This window comes from Typopeltis vanoorti, chromosome 21, assembly GCF_054136105.1.
Source record: "Typopeltis vanoorti isolate ZY-2024b chromosome 21, IOZ_Tvanoo_1.0, whole genome shotgun sequence".
Taxonomy (NCBI): domain Eukaryota; kingdom Metazoa; phylum Arthropoda; class Arachnida; order Uropygi; family Thelyphonidae; genus Typopeltis; species Typopeltis vanoorti.
The window spans coordinates 85,730,565-85,750,082 of NC_143569.1; the positions used below are offsets into that span (position 1 = coordinate 85,730,565).

A 19,518-nucleotide genomic window follows, 5' to 3' on the forward strand; every position below is an offset into this window, starting at 1 on the left:
GATTTTGTAGTATTAATCCAGAGGGGATCATAAAAAAGAGTAGAAGGTGAGAGGGGAAGCTAGATGTCATCCCTGGAAGTTATGTAAAAGTGTGGTGAAGAGGGGTATGAAGAGTAGATTTTTTACATGAAGAATTGTCATTGATTGAAACGCACTACCAAAATATGTTGTTAATGAAAGGAGTGTTAAGGATTTTAAGATTCAATATGATAAATATGTTGTCTGTTGAATGAATCTCCCATGATGAGTCTGCCAACTCCATGGATGGTATAATAATAATTATAATAATTCTTTTATCTTTGATGGGATTTAAAATTCCAAAGGACATCATCATTACCAACTTAGTTATGGAGTCTCTCATAGAGAGCGAATTATAAATAAAGATTTACTTGTTATCTGTAAGCTAAAATTACTAAGATTCTTTGTTTCATTATATAGGATATAACATTTGAATATGAACAGAAGAAATCAGCCTATGATTCCTGTGCAGCTGGCTTAGAAAGCAATCTGTCAAAGTTAGAACAAGTAAGAACTCAATTTCAAATAGTAATTTTAAATTAAACTTTTAGTGTAAAGTTTAATAACAGTAACATTCATAACAAGTTACACCATTCCTCATGTTCTGTAACATCTGACATTTCACAAATCTGCAAATACTTCAAACCCAATAAAAAAAAAATAAATTCTGAGTTATGCAGATTGTTTACATCTTAGTAAATTATATGCTACTTTGACAGTGTTTAAATTTAGTTAAATGGATTGAACTGGATTTCTTGCTCTTCTGCTAATATAATATACATCATGCTATGTGTTTTGATAGCTTAAAAAAAAAAAAAGACGAGAATCCCACCCTTGAATTTGAAAGATTTGCAAACCTGTAATATATCTAGAACTGTGGATGAGCTAATGGTTTGATAATCTCATTCTCACTCTCAACAGATTAAATAGGCTACTTTATCAATCACTTCAGTAAGCAGCGAGATGATACTTTCATGGTAGGTGGCAAAAATTGTCTACCATCTAAATCTTCCAAACATAAGAGTTAATATCCTATAGTACAGTATTTCTTGAAGCCAACATTCTCTTAAGGAATGTACATATTTGTTTAACTTCTTAAACAAACAATAGTCTAATAAACAGATAAATGAAATGTTAATGTTTCATTTATCTGTTTATTAGACTATTGTTGGAAAAATAGAGAGAGTGGCTTTAGCAATAAAGAGAGGGCATGATGCAGAAAAGATGATAGTTATGGTGGGTACAAATGACCTGAGTAGTAGTATAAATTGGGTAGCAAAAGATTTAAGAACATTGTTAGATATCGTGAAGAAGAAAAGTGTCAATGGGAGGATAGTGTGTGTGTGTGTGTGTGTGCTTGTGTGTGTGTGTGTGTGTGTGCTGCCTCGTTTTGACAATTATGAGTTAAGTAGATGAGCGATGATAATTTTTAGCTTTTACCTCTATCCTAGTGCCTCTATTATAATGATGAGCGATGATAATTTTTAGCTTTTACCTCTATCCTTTGTGTCTCTTTAATTGTTGCTGGTCTCTATTCCAATAATTATTCACAGCTTTTTCTTATATATTGCCTGACTAGAAACCATTTATAAACAGACATAGTTTATGTTATTGCTTAAAGGGAAGGTCGCTAGTAAACGTGGCAATCGTGTTGAGTTATGCTAGAAAATGTGATTTTAAATTAAAGTATAGTGTGGCTTTTTTGTCTAAAATTGTACTGCAGTTGTGCTTCGGTTGGGTACGAGTATCCTTCAGTGGTGTTATTGTTTGAAACTCTGTTGTATATATTGTGTTTTTGCTGCTGTTTATTTCACTACTTCAGTGTCTAAAGATGGTGTCCAACAAGTGATGTACATCAGCAGCTCGGAGGACTTCTATACGAAAGTCTGGTTCTGCATTGGATTTTTTGCAATGGATGAGTTGCAGAAACTACTATATATATGCGGCGAAGAATGTGAAGGATCTGTGAACTGTTTGGCTAAATGAGAAGAATGAAAATGTCCATGTATGTGATAAGTGTCAGGATAGGCAGGAGCGATTAGGAATGAAAGCAGACATCGGGAACGTATGGGAAGAACTTTGGCAGGAGTTCGTGAAAATGAAAAGTGACCTTCATCTTCTGCAAGAGGAATTGGAAGTGCTCAGTAAGGAGGTTCTGGAAATTAAAATTGAGTTCAATATGTTGAATAGAGAAATTAGGATGATGGAGATTACTTTAGCTGAAGTAACTAGAACAGGATTAAGTATGGGAGATTCTTTGGTGATTGATGAATAAATAGTATGGGAGTGATTGGGAGTCAACAGAATGAAGGGACAAGAGGTCTAGAAGACACAAGATGTCGTGAGAGTGAGGGAGTAAGTAAAAGAGCATTGAGTAATGAAACTGGGAGAGTCATGCTGAATAGCGTAGAAAATGAGGCCATGAGTGATGCTTGTTTGGACTTGAATGAAGTTATGAGTGGTAAAATATATGGTGATTCTATGATCAAGGGTATAAAGAGCAGTATGCCTGAGGAGTGCTCGCCTGGTGGAAAAATGGAGAGAGAGTGGCTTTAGCAATAAAGAGAGGCATGATGCAAAAAAGATGATAGTTATGGTGGGTACAAATGACCTGAATAGTAGTATAAATCGGGTAGCAAAAGATTTAAGAACATTGTTAGATATCATGAAGAAGAAACGTGTCAATGAGAGGATAGTGTGTGTGCTGCCTTGTTTTGACAATTATGAGTTAAGTAGATGAGCGATGATAATGATTGATATGATTGCAAGAATGTGCAAAAAGAAGTCTGGAATTTGTTGATGTCTGCAGTGTGTTTGAAGGCAACAGACAGCTATATGCAACAGATGGGTTGCATCTGAATTTGGAAGGTCATAAGCGATTGAAGAAGTTACTGTTTTCTGAACAAGTTGAAGTAATTGGGCAGGGAAACTAAAATTGAAAAGGTTGAGTGTAAGAGGGAGAAACTTATCAGTGATTGTATATTTGTTGATCCTTATTCACCTAATAAATTGAAGAATAGAGTGGATAAAAATTGGCATGGGAATACTGAAATTAGTGATATGTACATCGGTTCTAAAGCTGGTACAAGAACTAAAGGGAATCTGCAATTTTTGTATACTAATGCAAGAAGCATTCGAAATAAGAGGGAAAAATTGTTGGCATTAGTCAGTACAATCTCACCAAAAGTTGTAGGCATTAGTGAAACTTGGCTGTCAGCAGAAGATGTGGTCACTGCAATTGAATGTGATGGGTACGGTATTTTCAGGGAGGATAGAGAAAATAGAATGAGGGGAGGAGTACTGTTGATGATAGCTGATGAGTTTTGCAAAGAAAGTAGTACATCAAGATGATAGATATGTGAATGATATTTCATTTGAGGCAGTCTGGTGTGAAATAGTGACCAACGCAACCAAATATACAGTTGGTTGCTGCTATAGATCACAGGGTACAGGGAGTGATATTGAATTCATGCATCAGCAAATTAGTGCAATGATTGCAGGGTTAGTGAATATTTTGGGGTATTTTAATTATGGTGCTATAAATTGGAAGGAGGAAATATCACATGGCAAAAAGGAAATGGAATTCATACATCTTTTATGAGATAATTATGTGAATCAGCACATAACCGAAGGGACGTGGTGTGAGAGTGTTGGACCTAGTCATTGGTTCAGGGGATATATGCATAAGTAAGGTGTCCTCGTTACCTCCAATTGGTGAGAGTGATCATGTGGTATTGACTTGGGAGGTTGCAACATTTGTGGATTTCTCTCTTAAGAAGGGGTATATACGGAACTACAGGTTAGGCACTTATAACAAGCTTCGGAGTGAGCTTGCAGCCGTCCCATGGCAGAACGTATTGCAATAACACAAATGCTAGTGAACGTGGCGGTCGTGTTGAGTTATGCTAGAAAATGTGATTTTAAATTAAAGTATAGTGTGGCTTTTTGTCTTTTCAAGGGAAAGATGTTAGCAGTGAATGGGATAAAATCAGCAGGTATCTGAGGAAGGCAGTATCAGATTGTGTCCCCATAGTCAGGAAGACAAACAAGATAGGCGTTAGATGGATGAGTAGTAATATCAAGCTTGATCTGCAAAAAAAGAAAATGTTATGGAGAATTTACAAGGATAAAGGCAATCAGTTCATCACTTAAGCTAGGAAGGTTACCAGCATAGTAAGAAAAGCTAAATCAGATTATGAGAAGACCTTAGCTGAGGGGATCAAGGATAATCCCAAAGAGTTCTTTCGCTATGTGGCAAGTAAAAGGAAGAATGTCTTTGGAAGGATGACTTTAGTGGGTACTGATGGTATTGAGGTGACAAATTCAGATGTAATAGTAGAGTTACTGAGTGATCAATTTTCAAAAGTCTATCACCCAAGTGAGGATATCTCTGTACCTGTAGCAATAACTAATGTGAGAATTGAAGTTAATAAATCAGAGGTACTTAGTATATTGCAGAATTTAAATGAAAACAGTGCTGTAGGTCTAGATGGAATGTTAGCTCGAGTGTTGTGTGAATGTGCAAAGGAATTGTCGGTGCCTCTTACTTGGTTATTTAACTTAAGTTTGAACTCTGGTGGTATGGTTCCTAGGGAGTGGAAGGAAGGCAAAGTAGTTTAGTTCCTTTGCATAAAGGTGACTCTAAAACTGCAGTAGTTAATTACAGACCAATCACCATCTCGGGAGTGGTGGTGGTAAAAGTATTGGTAAAAGAATTTAAGAATGGGTGGATCAGGATATGGTACTGTATAGGGCCAACATGGTTTTGTTAACAGTCGATCCTGCCTTAGCAATTTATTAACTTTTTATAATAGAATGACATCTGAGTTGGACAAAGGAAATGGCTACACAGTGGTACTTCTGGATTTTGCTAAGGCTTTTGACAGGATACCCAATGGAATACTGTTGCGCAAATTGGAGCAGATGGGGATGGATACTAGACTGGTGATATTGATAGGAGAATGGCTCAGGGAGAGATACCAGAAGGTGGTGTATGGAGGAGTAGAGTCCAGGATGAGACAGGTGACCAGTGGTATGCCTTAGGGCTCTGTGCTTAGGCCATTGTTGTTTAATTTGTACATAAATGATATAGGAAATGGCTTAAAGGGAGATATTCGGCTGTTTGCTAATGATGCAAAGTTGGGTGGAGCAATAATAAATCATGCTGATGTTGAGAGTTTGCAGGATGATTTAAATAAGCTGGCAAAATGGGAAAAGGGTAATGGATGTCAGTTGAATGTGGAAAAGTGGAAAGTTATAAATTTATTATTATTATTATTATTATTATTATTATTTTGACACCTCCAGGGAGTCCAAAGACTCATCGAGGGAGAGTGTGCCGACAGCATCGAACGATTGGTCCCCTTCCAACTAATTTAGGAATTAAAAGATTACCAGCTGTGTACTACATCGATGGAACAGTACTCCAAGAGATTGATGAGGCTAGGGACTTAGGGGTGTTGGTGGATAGGGAGATGAAGTTCAGGGCACACATTGCTAAGGTGTCCAAGATTGCACATAGGATTACTTGATTATTAAGGAACACACTAACAACCAGAGATAAAGAGGTTATTATTCCCCTTTATAAAGCCATTGATACTTTCACATTTGGATTACTGTACTCAGGTCTGGTCAGGTGGATTCCTTGGAGATGAGGAGGTTGTGGAGAGGGTTCAGAGGAGAGTGACTAAGTTGGTGAGTGATGTAAAAAATGCTCCCTATATTGATAGATTGAGAGCTTGTGGATTGCAGAGGTTGGTTGATAGGAGGAGAAGAGGGGATATGATAGAAATATTTAAATTACTAAAAGGTTTTGATAAGATTGATGCAGGGGAAATGTTTCAGCTGTGTGATAGTGATAGAAGAACAAGAGGACATCCCTGGAAATGAAGGAAAAGTGTGGTTAACAAGGGTGTGAGAATGAGGCGTTTTGCCCGAGGGTGGTGAATGAGTGGAATGCATTGCCTGACTCAGTTGTGAGTTCTTCATCTGTAAATGAATTCGAGAAGAGATATGATAGATATTGTTTTGATAGTTTGGGTCTCCCACAATGAGTTTACTGACTCCATGGAGATTCCTGTAATGATAATAATAATAAAGTCTGACTTATGTCAAATTAGATTTTTTTAAAAGCTCTAAGGATGCAGTTTTTATATAAGTGCCTAAAAGATGAATTACCATTTCATCGTACTTTAGATGAAAGTACAATGAAATGGTAATTTCTTTTTTCTTCTTCTCAAGATACATTAGTATACTGAGAAAAAAAAAAGAGAGAAAGAAATTAATTAAATAAACAGTTGGTAATTTGTTTCCTCTGAAAAGAAAGCATTATTGCAAGCATGGGCATTCGTAGAAAATTTTCCAGAAAAAATTAGGGGACAAAGCTTGGAGACAAATAATTACATCAATAAATTTTTATATAATTATTTATTTATTTATTTATGTTTCACAAGTAGATTGTAGAATACAGTATTGCATCAATACAAAAACACACACATAATGTATATAAATTTACAATATAAAAGAAACAAGAATTAATATTTATATATATGTATATATGTTGGAGAAAGTGACCATATGGTTTTGACTTGGAAAATAAATAGACATGCAGGAGTATCAAAGAGACAGGAACGTATGTGGAATTATAAGGCAGATGATTATAATAGTCTAAGACGTCAACTTGGGGAAGTTACATGGAGGGAGGAATTGGATGGCTGGGATATCATTATTGCATGGGAAATTATGAAAGAATATTTGTTAGCAGCAATGGTAAGTTGTATACCACGAGTGAACAAGAGAACACAATTTGGAGTAAAGTGGATGACAAACAATATTAAACAGGAATTGCATGCGAAAAAGAGGCTATGGAAGAGATATAAGGAGACAGGTGTGAAGAGAAGATGCCTGAAGAGTATAAGACACAGGCCAGAAGAGTGAAAAGTATGGTAACGAAGATGAAACTGGAATATGAGAGGAGATTGGCCCTAAGATCCAAAGAAAATCCTAGGGAATTTTTTTAGATATGTGGACAGTAGGAGGAGAAATTACTGTGGAAGAATGATATAGTGGGATAAAAATGGGAATAGAGTGACTGATGCAGAGGACATAATGGAATTGTTCAATTGAACACTTTATTGGAGTATTTCATCCTGGAGGAGTCAGTTTTAATGCTAGAGGGAATGGGCAGGTTCGAGGTTTAGAGGTACAGGAGAAGAGTGTGTTTCAAATACTGAGTACTCTGGATGTCGGTAAAGCTGTGGGACTGGATGGTATTTCACCACGAGTTTTGAGAGAATGTGCTAGGGAACTGACAGTGCCTTTGACCTGGCTTTTCAATGAAATTCTGGTTGTGGGAAAGGTGCCCAGGCAATGGAAGGAAGGTAAGATAGTGCCATTGCATAAGGGCGGTAGCAGACTGGAAGTGTCTAATTATAGGCCAGTTTGTGTGTCATCAGTAGTTAGTAAGATCTTGGAGAAAGTAGTGAAAGACTGTATACAGCATTGGGCAGATGAGGGTAATGTAATCTGTGAGAGTCAACATGGATTTGTGAATTGGTGCTCTTGTTTAGCAATATGCTAGCCTTTTATAATAAAGTTTCAAGAGCATTAGATGAGGGAAAGGCATATACTGCCATTTTCTTAGACTTTGTGAACACATTTGACAGGGTGCCACATGATAAGCTGATATTTAGGTTTCAGCACACATGGGTCTGGATGTCAGATTGGTCAACTGGATTCAGGATTGGCTGTCCGATAGGTATCAGAGAGTTGTGTATGGTGTGGCAGTTTCAAGGAAGCAGAGGATTACAAGTGGGGTCCCACAGGGCTCAGTACTGGGACCTATATTGTTTAACCTTTATATCAATGACATTGTCAGAGGATTGCAAGTGGATATTCAGTTGTTTGCGGATGATGCGAAGCTGGGAAGGATTATTAGTAATAGTGCAGATGCAGCAGTCCCTGCAAGGGGATTTGAATAAGCTACATAGATGGGCAAATGAATGGGCGTATCGTTTTAATGCAGCAAAATGTAAGGTCTTGAGGTTTGGGAAACATCGATGGGACACTACATACTCTATGGGAGGAGTTATACTGGAGGAAGTAGGGGAGACAAGAGATCTGGGGTTGGTGATTGATAGAAACCTGAAATTTAGGGGACATATTGCAAAGGTGGTTAAGGTAACACAGAGGATTGCTGCAATAATGAGAAGGACGCTGACCTGCAGAGATAAAACAGTTAACATTCCGTTGTATAAGACCCTAATCATACCACACTTGGACTATTGTTCTCAGATTTGGTTCCCAGGATTTGAAGGGGATAAATTAACTTTGGAAAGGGTACAAAGTCAGATAACAAAGATGATTTCATGGCTGTACAATGATAGTTATGAGGATCGGCTGAAGGAATGTGGATTGCAGAGTTTGGTGGATAGAAGAAGGAGAGGTAATGTGATTGAGACTTTTAAACTGTTGAAAGGTGCTTACAGGGTTGACACTGGGGAGTTCTGGAGTTCTTTCGCTTGGTTAAACAGCAGGAAGGAGTGATGACAAGAAGTCATCCCTGGAAGTTACAAAAGGAAACTGTGAACAAGAGGGTGAGGAATGGTTTCTTTGCATGGAGGGTGGTTGAACCATGGAATGCATTGCCTGATGGAGTGGTGAGAGTGAGAACAGTCAATGAGTTTAAGTAGTGGTATGATAGACTTTGTGTTTCTTACGGGGTGACCTTCCCTCGATGAATCTTGATAGACTTTGGGTTTCTTAGGAAGGACCTGCCAGGATGAGTCTTTTGACTCCATGGAAGCCTGAATAATAATAATAATAATATATAGATAATAATAATTTCAATATTCACGTATCATGCTTAAGGGGTGTGCTTAAGGGGGTGCTTAAAGGTCAAAGCTGTATAACTGAGAGGAGACCTCCACATAGCCTTTAAAGGAATGCGGAGAACCGACCAGGGCTTCTGACCTAATGTCCAATCCTCACCTTCTCGTGGTGCACCCTGTTGGGTATCTACTTGGATACTGAACGGACAAGGATGGGCTGGCAATTTGGGATTTAGCCGACCAAATTGTATTCTTATTGGTTAAACCAAAATATAGAATGATGGTACAACGTGACAAAATTTCATGCCGGCTGGGGCGTCGCCCAGTTAAACAAGGCCCCCGTTGTTTTCGCCAGGGAACTAGGGCGAACAGCGAAAAGTCAGCTACTGGAACAAATCTGAAAATAAACCCCAACTCAACATCACCAGAGTTAAAGATCGGTACTATCAACATAAGAAGCCTGAATGGCAAAGAAATGGAGCTAGCTGAGGAATTAGATAAGTACCAGATCGACATAATAGGGGTGACTGAAACAAAAAAGATCAAAACTGGTGAGATCTTTCTGAGCAATAAATACAAAATGTTATATTCAGACAATGACAATCAAGGAAAAGAAGGAGTAGTCATAGTATTCAACACAAAATGCGAGGCTAATCTTCTTGAATGGCAGTCAGTCTCAAGTAGAGTAATGTGGGCAAATATGAGAATGGCGAACTGGACAATGAGACTTATTTGTGCCTATGGTCCCACAGAAGGTTCTACTAAGGTAGAAGTGGAGGAATTTTTTGAGGCTTTAGAAAAAGCAACTGACACAATGAAAAAGGAAAAGTTGGAGATCTAAACAGCAGAGTAGGAAATGATTGTGAGACATACAAAAATATTTTGGGAAAATTTGGAGAAAAGAGCAAAGCTAATAATAATGGCAAATACCTATTGGATTTCTGCTCAGGACATGGACTGGTTATTACTAACACCATGTTCCAACATAAAAATGTGCACAAATTCACATGGAGAGAAGAGGCTAGGAATAAGAAAAGTCTCATTGACTATGTTATTGTTGATAGTGATGTTTTCTCCCTGTATATATGTGTATAAATCCTCTGTACACTCTGGTGTCCTGCACCAGAGTGTACAGAGGATTTGAAATTGGAAGTGATCACTATTTAGTCTTGAGCAGAATAAAATTGAATTTCATATTGAAAAGAATAACATGTAAGAAAGTTTTAAAGCGAATAAAAGCTGAGCAGCTCTCAGATGTGAGCTGTAGACTAAAATACACAAAGATTATTGAAGAAAAAATGAAAGAGTTTGAGAACAGGAATCAAACCTTGGAGATTCAGTGGCAAACTCTGAAGAAAACATTGATTGATTCTGCCGAAGAGGCATGTGGTGAGGTTGTCTGTAAGGATAAAAAAATCAGAACTCCCTGGTGGACACAGGAAGTTAAAGAGGCAGTGAAGGAAAAGAAGAAAGCATACGAAAAGTTCCTGTCAAATAAGTCAGCTTGTGCTCTTAGAGAATATAGAGACAAATGCAAGAATGCTAAACACTGTGTAAAACTAGCCAAACAAAAGTCATGGGAGGACTTTGACAAGAATATAGAAAATTAATATCAAGAAGGTGGCAAAATATTCTGGAGGTTGTTGAAGAAGCTTAAGAATGGAGGAAAGAGTGCTGTAAAAGGAATTAGAGATGATAAAGGTGACATGAAAACGGGAGAAAAAGATATCCTTGAAGTATGGAGTAATTACTTTTCAAAACTGCTAAATGAAACAAGCAGTGATGACAGCACAGTGGTAAAAAAACACTGACCAGGCATGCAGTCAGGAATACATATCCATACTTGAAGTAGAAAAAGCCATCAAAGGCTTGAAATGTGGAAAGGCAGCTGGAGTAGATGATATTCTACCAGAAATGCTGAAGTATGGTGGTATAACAGTCTTACAGTGGCTGCACTGCATAGTTCAGAAAGCCTGGACAGAGGGACGAATTCCCGATGATCAGAGTAGAGCTCTCATAGTACCCATATATAAAAAGGGAAATAAAACTGCATGAGAGAATTACAGAGGTATTTCCCTACTGAGTGTTCCTGGCAAGATCTATGCAAGTATACTTGAGAAACGGTTGAGAAGAATTGTGGAAGAAAAGCTTGGTGAAGAACAAGCTGGATTCAAGCCAAATAGAGGCTGTCAGGATCAGATCTTCACTTTACGACAAATAGTCGAGAAAGCATGGGAATATAACAAAGATCTGTATTTAAGTTTTTTCGATTTGCAAAAGGCTAATGACAAGGTGCCAAGAGAGAAGCTATTCAATACGCTGCAGTTATATGGTGTCAATGGGGCATTATATCAAGCAATACTTAGTCTTTACTTGAGTTGTAAGTCAGCAGTTAGAATTGAAGGAAGAACAAGAAGGTGGTTTAATGTTAAATCTGGTGTGAGACAAGGATATACATTATCCCCTCTGTTATTCATTATCTATATGGATCACATTATGAAGGAAAGTGGTATTAAACATGATATCAAAATTGGAGATGTTAATGTCAGCTCTTTGCTTTATGCAGATGATGTTATACTTCTAAATAAACCGCTACAAGTCTGCAAGATTCTCTGACTAAATTGAATAGCTGTTGTAATAGATATGGTATGAAGGTCAGCAATAAAAAGACAAAGACAATGAAAATAGGCAGAATCATTGAAAATGTCAACTGTGTTGTGAATGGAGAACCTGTGGAACAAGTAAAACATTTCAGCTATTTAGGCACGATTTTTACTGAAGATGGTAAATTAAATATAGAAATAGACAACAGAATCAACAAAGCTGGTATGGTGGGAAGTCAGTTGAATAAATTCATATGGAATAAGAGGGAAATTAGTCGGAACACTAAATTAGCTGTATAGAAGACAGTGTTCAAACCAGTTTTAACTTATGGATCTGAGAGCTGGGTCAGAAGTAAAACACTTGACCAAAGACTAGAGACCACAGATATGAGAGTCCTGAGAAAGATTATAGGCGTGAACAGTTGGGATCAATGGCAGTATCATATTAAAAACGAGGATATTAGGAAAGAACTTGACATTGTCAGAATCCGGAATGCATTAGCAGAGCTAATCTCAGGTGGTATGGTCACTTAAACAGAATAGGCGAGGAAAGATTAGCAAAACAAGTGTTCTCTGCCAGGTTGGCAGCAAAACGACCCATGGTCGTTTTGCTGCCAACCTGGCAGAGAACACTTGTTTTGCAACTTGTAATCTAAACTATGAAGCTTAGATTACAAATCAATACATAACTGAAAAATGGAAATCTAATTCATAGAAACCGTTACTCAATACAAATACGTGGAGCATAGATGTTAGTACTTGGACAGTCATTGTTGAGCAGGTGTGGATGTTTGTGATTGTCTGTGAAAATACTAGTGGTGGTGGTGGTGGTGGGTGGTAGATGGCGTTGGTGTAGACAGAGAGAGATGTAGAGTAGGTGTCTTCCCTCAATGAGGCTTGGACTCCCTGGAAAAGTCACGTAATAATAATAATTAGCTGTAAAATTAAACTATGATGTGTGGAGAGATCTTATGAGTGATTTCCGGATATCACAAAGGATTATCCCTTGGTTTCTGTTCAGGATGCCTTGTGAGCAGATTACTACTGCAGCTTCTTTTATGTTGTTGGAGCTGTAGTCATCTTCTATGTATGGTATAGTACTTTTATCCCATTCAATGTTATGGTTGGTGTTGGAAAAGTGGAATGGTAAACAGAACTGTCCTCTCTGTTTTTGTTTGTGTCTCCAGTGTGCTCTTTTTGTCTTATTTCTAGACTTCTTGAAGTTTGTTCGATGTAATTCAGGCCACAAGAACAAGGAATGTTGTAAACTCCAGGATGTTTATTGAAAGCATTGTGGTCTTTAGGTGAGTGTAACATTTCCCTACTGTCCTAATCGGTTTTAAGGCTACCAAAATTCGTGAGACCTTTGGAGGGTGGCAATTTTTTGTGAAAGCATGCTAACAAAAGGAATGGAAATTGAAGTCCTGTAATGAGTGTCCTGGATTTGCTGTGGAGAGGGGTTGGAAAAAAAGTATTCTTTTTGTAATTTTTTTTTTTGGATATCCATTTTTAGTTAACATTTGAGAATAAAATCTAATTCTTCTGTTAATATTCTTTCATCTCTTATAATAGAGATTGCCCTTGATTCTTCAGCATATGTATAATCATTGGTGAACTATAGTGGGCTCGCCCAAGCCCTTTGTTAAATTTTTCTCAAATTTACGAGTCCCTCTTCTTATTTACTTTTTTATTTTTTCAAAAAAAAAACAAAAAAAAAAAACATAATTTTTTGAAATATATTAAATGACAAACTCATACAGTAACCGAACAAAGTGATTTGATTAAATAAAATATTATAGTTACTGTTACCACCATTTTAACCAATTATCAAAAGTATTCACTTTTGATAATTGCATATAAATAAATAGGACTATAAAATAATGCCCCTTGATTGGTACCGTTGATTATCACTTGAAGTATAAAAACAAAAGATAAATATAACGTGCTTCAATATTATTGTGTTTAGATAATATTTATTTATTCTTTATAGATTGTTTGCCATACAAACTTCTATCACAAACAAAAGAAATTTATTTAAGTTAAGGGATATTACATCCCATATTGTTTCATAGCCGAATAAGAAACTCAAAGAGTTGCATGCTGAATATAGAAACTATATAAAGTTCACCGAGTCCAAGCGTAAGCAAATACCTGGATAGTGCAACATCTGACCCATTTGGTAGTGCTACACTGAGGCAACTCATCATAAGGGTGGAGACAAGCTCCGATCACTATTCTTAGTATTTACCTATAATGTGAAACCTAGCTCCTAGGAGCTGTATTACTGTTCTACATTATAAGAGAAGGTCACTACCCAGACCGGTTTCAACCTTTATTGAGGTCTCATCAGTGAGTAGGTAGACCTAGTAATACCAAGTTTGTAGCAAACAGAACTTACATACCCTACTATGAGAATGGCCAAGAAGGCATCCTAATAAATTATTAATTATATGAAGAGCAAAAGGCTGCAATTTCGGCAACATGAACTTATTTAAGTTAAGGGATATTACATCCCATATTGTTTCATAGCCGAATAAGAAACTCAAAGAGTTTTTTGACTACCTACTCACTGATGAGACTTCAATAAAGGTTGAAACCGGTCTGGGTAGTGATCTTCTCTCATAATGTAGAACAGTAATACAGCTCCTAGGAGCTAGGTTTCACATTATGGGTAAATACCAAGAATAGTGATTGGAGCTTACCCCACCCTTACTATGAGTTGCCTCAGTTTAGCACTACCAAATGGGTCAGATGTTGCACTATCCAGGTATTTGCTTATGCTCAGACTCGCTGAACTTTATATAGTTTTTGTATTCGGCTATGAAATAATATGGGATGTAATATCCCTTAACTTAAATAAGTTCATGTCGCCGAATTGAAGCCTTTGGCTCTTCATATAATTAATAAAAGAAATTTATTTTGTTTATAAAAAATGCAGACTATTTCATATGTGCGATTATAAAAGATTTTATTATTATTATATTTTGATAGTTAAATAATGTTTTTCTTATGTAAGATAAATTAACACAGATGATTGTGTGCAAATCTTTCATGTTTAGATCATGAAATATTTGTTTAAAAATGATAGCTTTTACAGGTTGATTGTCCCCTCATACTTTTTGATTGGCATTTGTACACAAGCTGTATTAATAAAAGTTTTTGTGTGAAATACGGCTTTTTTTTTTGCTCGACGATGCGAACCCTTTGTTAAAATTTCCATAGCTCACCACTGTGTATAATGCTTAATTTAATAAGACAAAAAGAGCACATTTGAGATTTAAACAACAACAGAGAGGACAGTTCTGGTTTAGTATTCCATTTTTCCAACACATTGAATAACATTGAATGGGATAAAAGTACTATGCCATACATAGAAGATGACTACTGCTACTGCAACATAAAAATTACCACAGTAGTAATCCGCTCACAAGGCACCCTGAACAGGAACCTAGGGATGATCCTTTGTGATATCTGGAAATTGCTCATAAGATCTCTCCACATATCAGAGTTTAATTTTGCAGCTAATTATAGGACACAGCTGCTTAACAATGATTGACCAAGTGCTAGCATCTATTCTCCAAATATTTGTATTGTGTAACGGTTCCTATGAATTTGATATTTTTTAGTTATGTATTGATTCATAATCTAAGCTCATTTGTTTTCAGCTGTTATATGTATATTCATCTAACCCAGAAGAAGCCACCAGTTAATGTGGCAAAACTAGTTGGTTACTAGTTGTATCAAATTTCTGACCAATAAAAACCAATTTTCAGTTATCCAAGTATTTAGTGATTGAAAATAACATTGATCAAGAACGGACTTGATGGGAAATCAAATGAAAGGTACGTAAACTAGAACAGCTTAAATGCAAGAAAGCACAACTTCTGAATCAACTTACATTTCTGAAAAAATGTAGAAACAACAATATAATTCCGTAGTTTTTTATTTATCAAAGAATGCCTCCATTCTAGAAGAGACAAATAAATCTTGGAAATGTCTTTAGCATTATTATGTGAGAGGATACAATACACAAGTTTGCCCTAAGCCAGATTGATTCGTTATTATGCCTTGATTTACACTGCATTATTTCTAGCAGCATAGATGCTCACCTGTGGTCCCGTCTGGACAATATGATAAATGATATGTACAATAGAACATTCCTAAATAGCAAGAACAGACATATCAAAAAATTTAATGCCCTATATGAAAAGAGTTTTAATTCAAGAGCTACCCTTCCTGATAATAAGGTTTCAACCTTTCAGATCACAATTTAACACCTGCAGAAGTTAGGTTTCAATTTTGCAGTCACTCCAGAGTACATACCTAAAATAGACATGTGTAATATCGAGAAGGCCCTTCACTTTTTACCTGAACCTATTGCAAATGATATTAAATTAAAGACTGCAGTTCTTCTCTCATCTTCTTGTCCTCCAAAAAAGAAAATTAGCCCCTTAGAAAAAAGAGCACTGGCTGATTTAAAGAAGAACAAAGAGATAATAATACTTAAGGCTGACAAAGGTAATTCTACCATCATCTTAAATACAAGAGATTATGCATCAAAAATCGCAATTTTACTCTCTGACACATCTACCTACTGTCAATTAAATTCCGACCCTACTTGGTCGAACCATATAGAAACTAACAACCTTCTGCGTAACATGAACACATGGCCCACAGATCTTAAGAGGAAACTGAAATCCATGCATCTGTTAACTCCACATTTATATGGATCGCCAAAAGACCGATATACCTCTTCATCCGATTATAGATGGAATAAATTCTTCAACTTATTTATTATCCAAACATCTCGCATATCTTCTAAAAGCACACATTAGAAATACAGATGCATATATCAAAAATACACAGCACTTTGTTGAAAAGCTAAGAAAAATCTCCATATCAAGAACAGACATTCTAGCAAGTTTAGATGTTGTGTATTTATTTACAAATGTCCCAGTGAATGAAGTTATGATTCTCATAAAAAATCTGTTTCTTTAAGACATCTCTCAACTTTATAAACATTGTCTCAATTCAAATTTCTTCAGGTGGAATGGAAAAATCTACAGACGACTTGCAGGCCTTGCGATGGAAAGTCCTCTATCTCCCTCATGTGCAGACTTATTCATGGAAAAGTTTGAAAATGGCATCTTATTACGTATGGATCCTAAACTGTCAATGTGGTGGAGATATGTCCACGACATATTTATAATATGGAAACACAGTGTGGCAGAACTATACGATTTTCTAACTCCCATAAACTCTTTTCACCATAAAATCAAGTTCACCTTAGAACTTGAAAATGAAGGGAAATTACCTTTTCTGGACATATTAATTACAAAACAAATGGACAAAAGCATTTGTCTTAATGTGAACCGCAAGCCAATCCACACAGGTCGTTACCTGCATTTCGACTCATTACACCATATTTCACAGAAATTAAGCATGATACATATGCTGAAGAACAGGGCGATCTCTATTATAAGAGATGAAAGAATATTAACAGAAGAACTAGATTTTATTCTCCAAATATTAACCAACAATGGATATCTGAAAAAAATAACAAAATAATACTTTTCTCCAACCTCCTCTCCACAGCAAATCCAGGACACTCATTACAGGACTTCAATTTCCATTCCTTTTGCTAGCATACTTTCACAAAAAATTGCCACCCTCCTAAGGTCTTGCAACATTTGGGTAGCCTTTAAACCGTTTAGGACAGTACGGAAATGTTACACTCACCTAAAGACCACAATGCTTTCAATAAACATCCTGGAGTTTACAACATTCCTTGTTCTTGTGGCCTGAATTACATCAAACAAACTTCAAGAAGTCTAGAAATAAGACAAAAAGAGCACACTGGAGACACAAACAAAAATAGAGAGGACAGTTCTGTTTAGCATTCCATTTTTCCAACACTAACCATAACATTGAATGGGATAAAAGTACTATACCATACATAGAAGATGACTACAGCTCCAACAACATAAAAGAAGCCGCAGTAGTAATCCGCTCACAAGGCACCCTGAACAGAAACCAAGGGATAATCCTTTGTGATATCTGGAAATCACTCATAAGATCTCTCCACACATCACAGTTTAATTTTGCAGCTAATTATAGGATGCACCTGCTTAACAATGACTGACCAAGATTACTAAATAACTTAAGGAATTCACAACATATACTGGAATATAAATTAAAATAAACTTTAATGTATTCTTCCTATATTTCGGCAACGTCACGTTGCCATCTTCATGGGAACATAAGATTAAGACACGTCATGCAGTCACTAAAAACAGCAAATGAGGTCGAAGTGAGGAAACTACTATTTTTCCTGAAGTCCTGATGGTGCCCCTTAGCGGGCTATATTAGGTATTCTTGGCTGTTGGGCTGAAGTTCTCAAGATGTACGTCTCCCAAATTTGGGGCAGTCTCATGTATCCAAATTTGTTGAGGCTTGGCATATTTCTTAGGGCTGAGGCTGAATCTATGAATAGTCTTTCAAATTTATACTTGCTGCGGTGTATTACTGTGGCTTTCTTCCACCGTATTCTGTGGCATTTGTCCAGAGCATGGTCTGCAAGCCCAGAGTGGCTGTACTGGTGAAACCAGATGTAGTCCTTGTGTTCCGAAATTCTGATATTCACTTCCTGCCTGTTTGGCCAAAATAGGACAGCTTACAGCTACAAGGGACCTGGTATACACCAGGTTGGTCTACCAGAAGTGGTTGGTCTTTAGTGGAGCGGATAACGGATGCCAATTTTCTATATGGTCTGTAACAAGAGGTCAGGTCATGGTTATTCAAGATTTTGGTAATTTTTTCCGAGGTGTCCCGGATGTAGGGAATGATGATGGATTTAGAGTAATCTTTTTTGTGAAGGGGGGAGGGGGCTGTGGTTTACTGTTTATTACGTCCTAAAACTCTGCCGGGATAATCAGGTAATTCCAAATTGTGTGAAATTTTAGCACCGTTTGTTTTTACAGAAGGCTCTCTGAATTTATAACTGCGTTAGCTTCGCTTTGCTACGAGAACAAATTACTGCCACACACGTTCTCCTAGCTGACGCAAAGAAAGCTATTTGGGTGCTAGAGGAAGAGCTTTCCAACACGCTGAATCACGATCTTTGGTCAATTCTATATGACGTCTCGTGCACTTCGACAGAAAAATAATTTGAGAAAATACGGAGTCAACATATCAAGAAATTTGATAATTTAAAAAAGAACTCTACCTCAGAACCAAAACTATCTCTCAACACAGTAGTCAACCTTTCTTCCGTTATTTTGAAGACTGAAGAACTCACGCTCTTGCACATGGCCACAATTTCGCCATTGCTCCTGTCAAAATACTGGCCAAAGAAATTATGATCCAGATTGAACGCGATATCTGCCACCTTCCAAACCACATCGCCAACAATATTAGACTGGATGTAGCCTGTGTTCTCACCAAAGCAAGACCACCAAAAACCAACACATCCAATAGTGAATATAAGGCTCTACAGGAAATGAAGAAAGACAAAGAAATAGTAATCACCAATGCAAATAAGGGGAATGCCACCGTGGTGCTCAACCATACTGACTACACAGGTAAGCTTAATGCTTTATTATTAAATCAGGCTACTTACCTCCCCATTGAATACAATCCCACCAACTCACAAATTAGAAAACTCTATAGGCTTCTTAAGAAGGTCACTTCTTGGCCTGTGGAAGTTACTAACAAATTAAAACCTTTTAACGCTAGACCTCCCCCCCCCCCCCGTATATATGTACTCCCAAAAATACATAAACAAAATGTGGCATTACGTCCCAAAGTGGATGGCATTGATTCCCCCACATCATGGGTGTCAAACTCGCAGGCTGCATGTGGCCGTGGCGAATATTTTTGCAGCCCAGCCAAACCTTTGCCAATGAAAGTGATTACTACATATAGCCATTGTAATCACTTTCATGCATTTCCTTTACACGCAGACAAACCATTTCCCTCACTATTTCTACCAGCTGATTATATACCTACTATCACGTGCAAGTCCCACACCCATGTCTAGTCGTCAGTCTTGTTTGGTGTGCGTAATAGGA

At 37.1% G+C, this 19,518-nt stretch overlaps 1 protein-coding gene across 2 annotated transcripts in view; it reads left to right on the plus strand.

Moving 5' to 3' along the window:
• Nucleotides 1-19,518, plus strand: part of LOC150095072 (intraflagellar transport protein 81 homolog) — a 397,333-nt gene that overhangs the window by 326,460 nt on the left and 51,355 nt on the right. For both annotated transcript variants that reach the window (XM_090411322.1, XM_090411321.1), the window contains exon 13: nucleotides 439-525. In XM_090411322.1, the coding sequence (XP_090267448.1) occupies nucleotides 439-525 (87 nt within the window). The remainder of the gene's footprint in view (nucleotides 1-438; nucleotides 526-19,518) is intronic.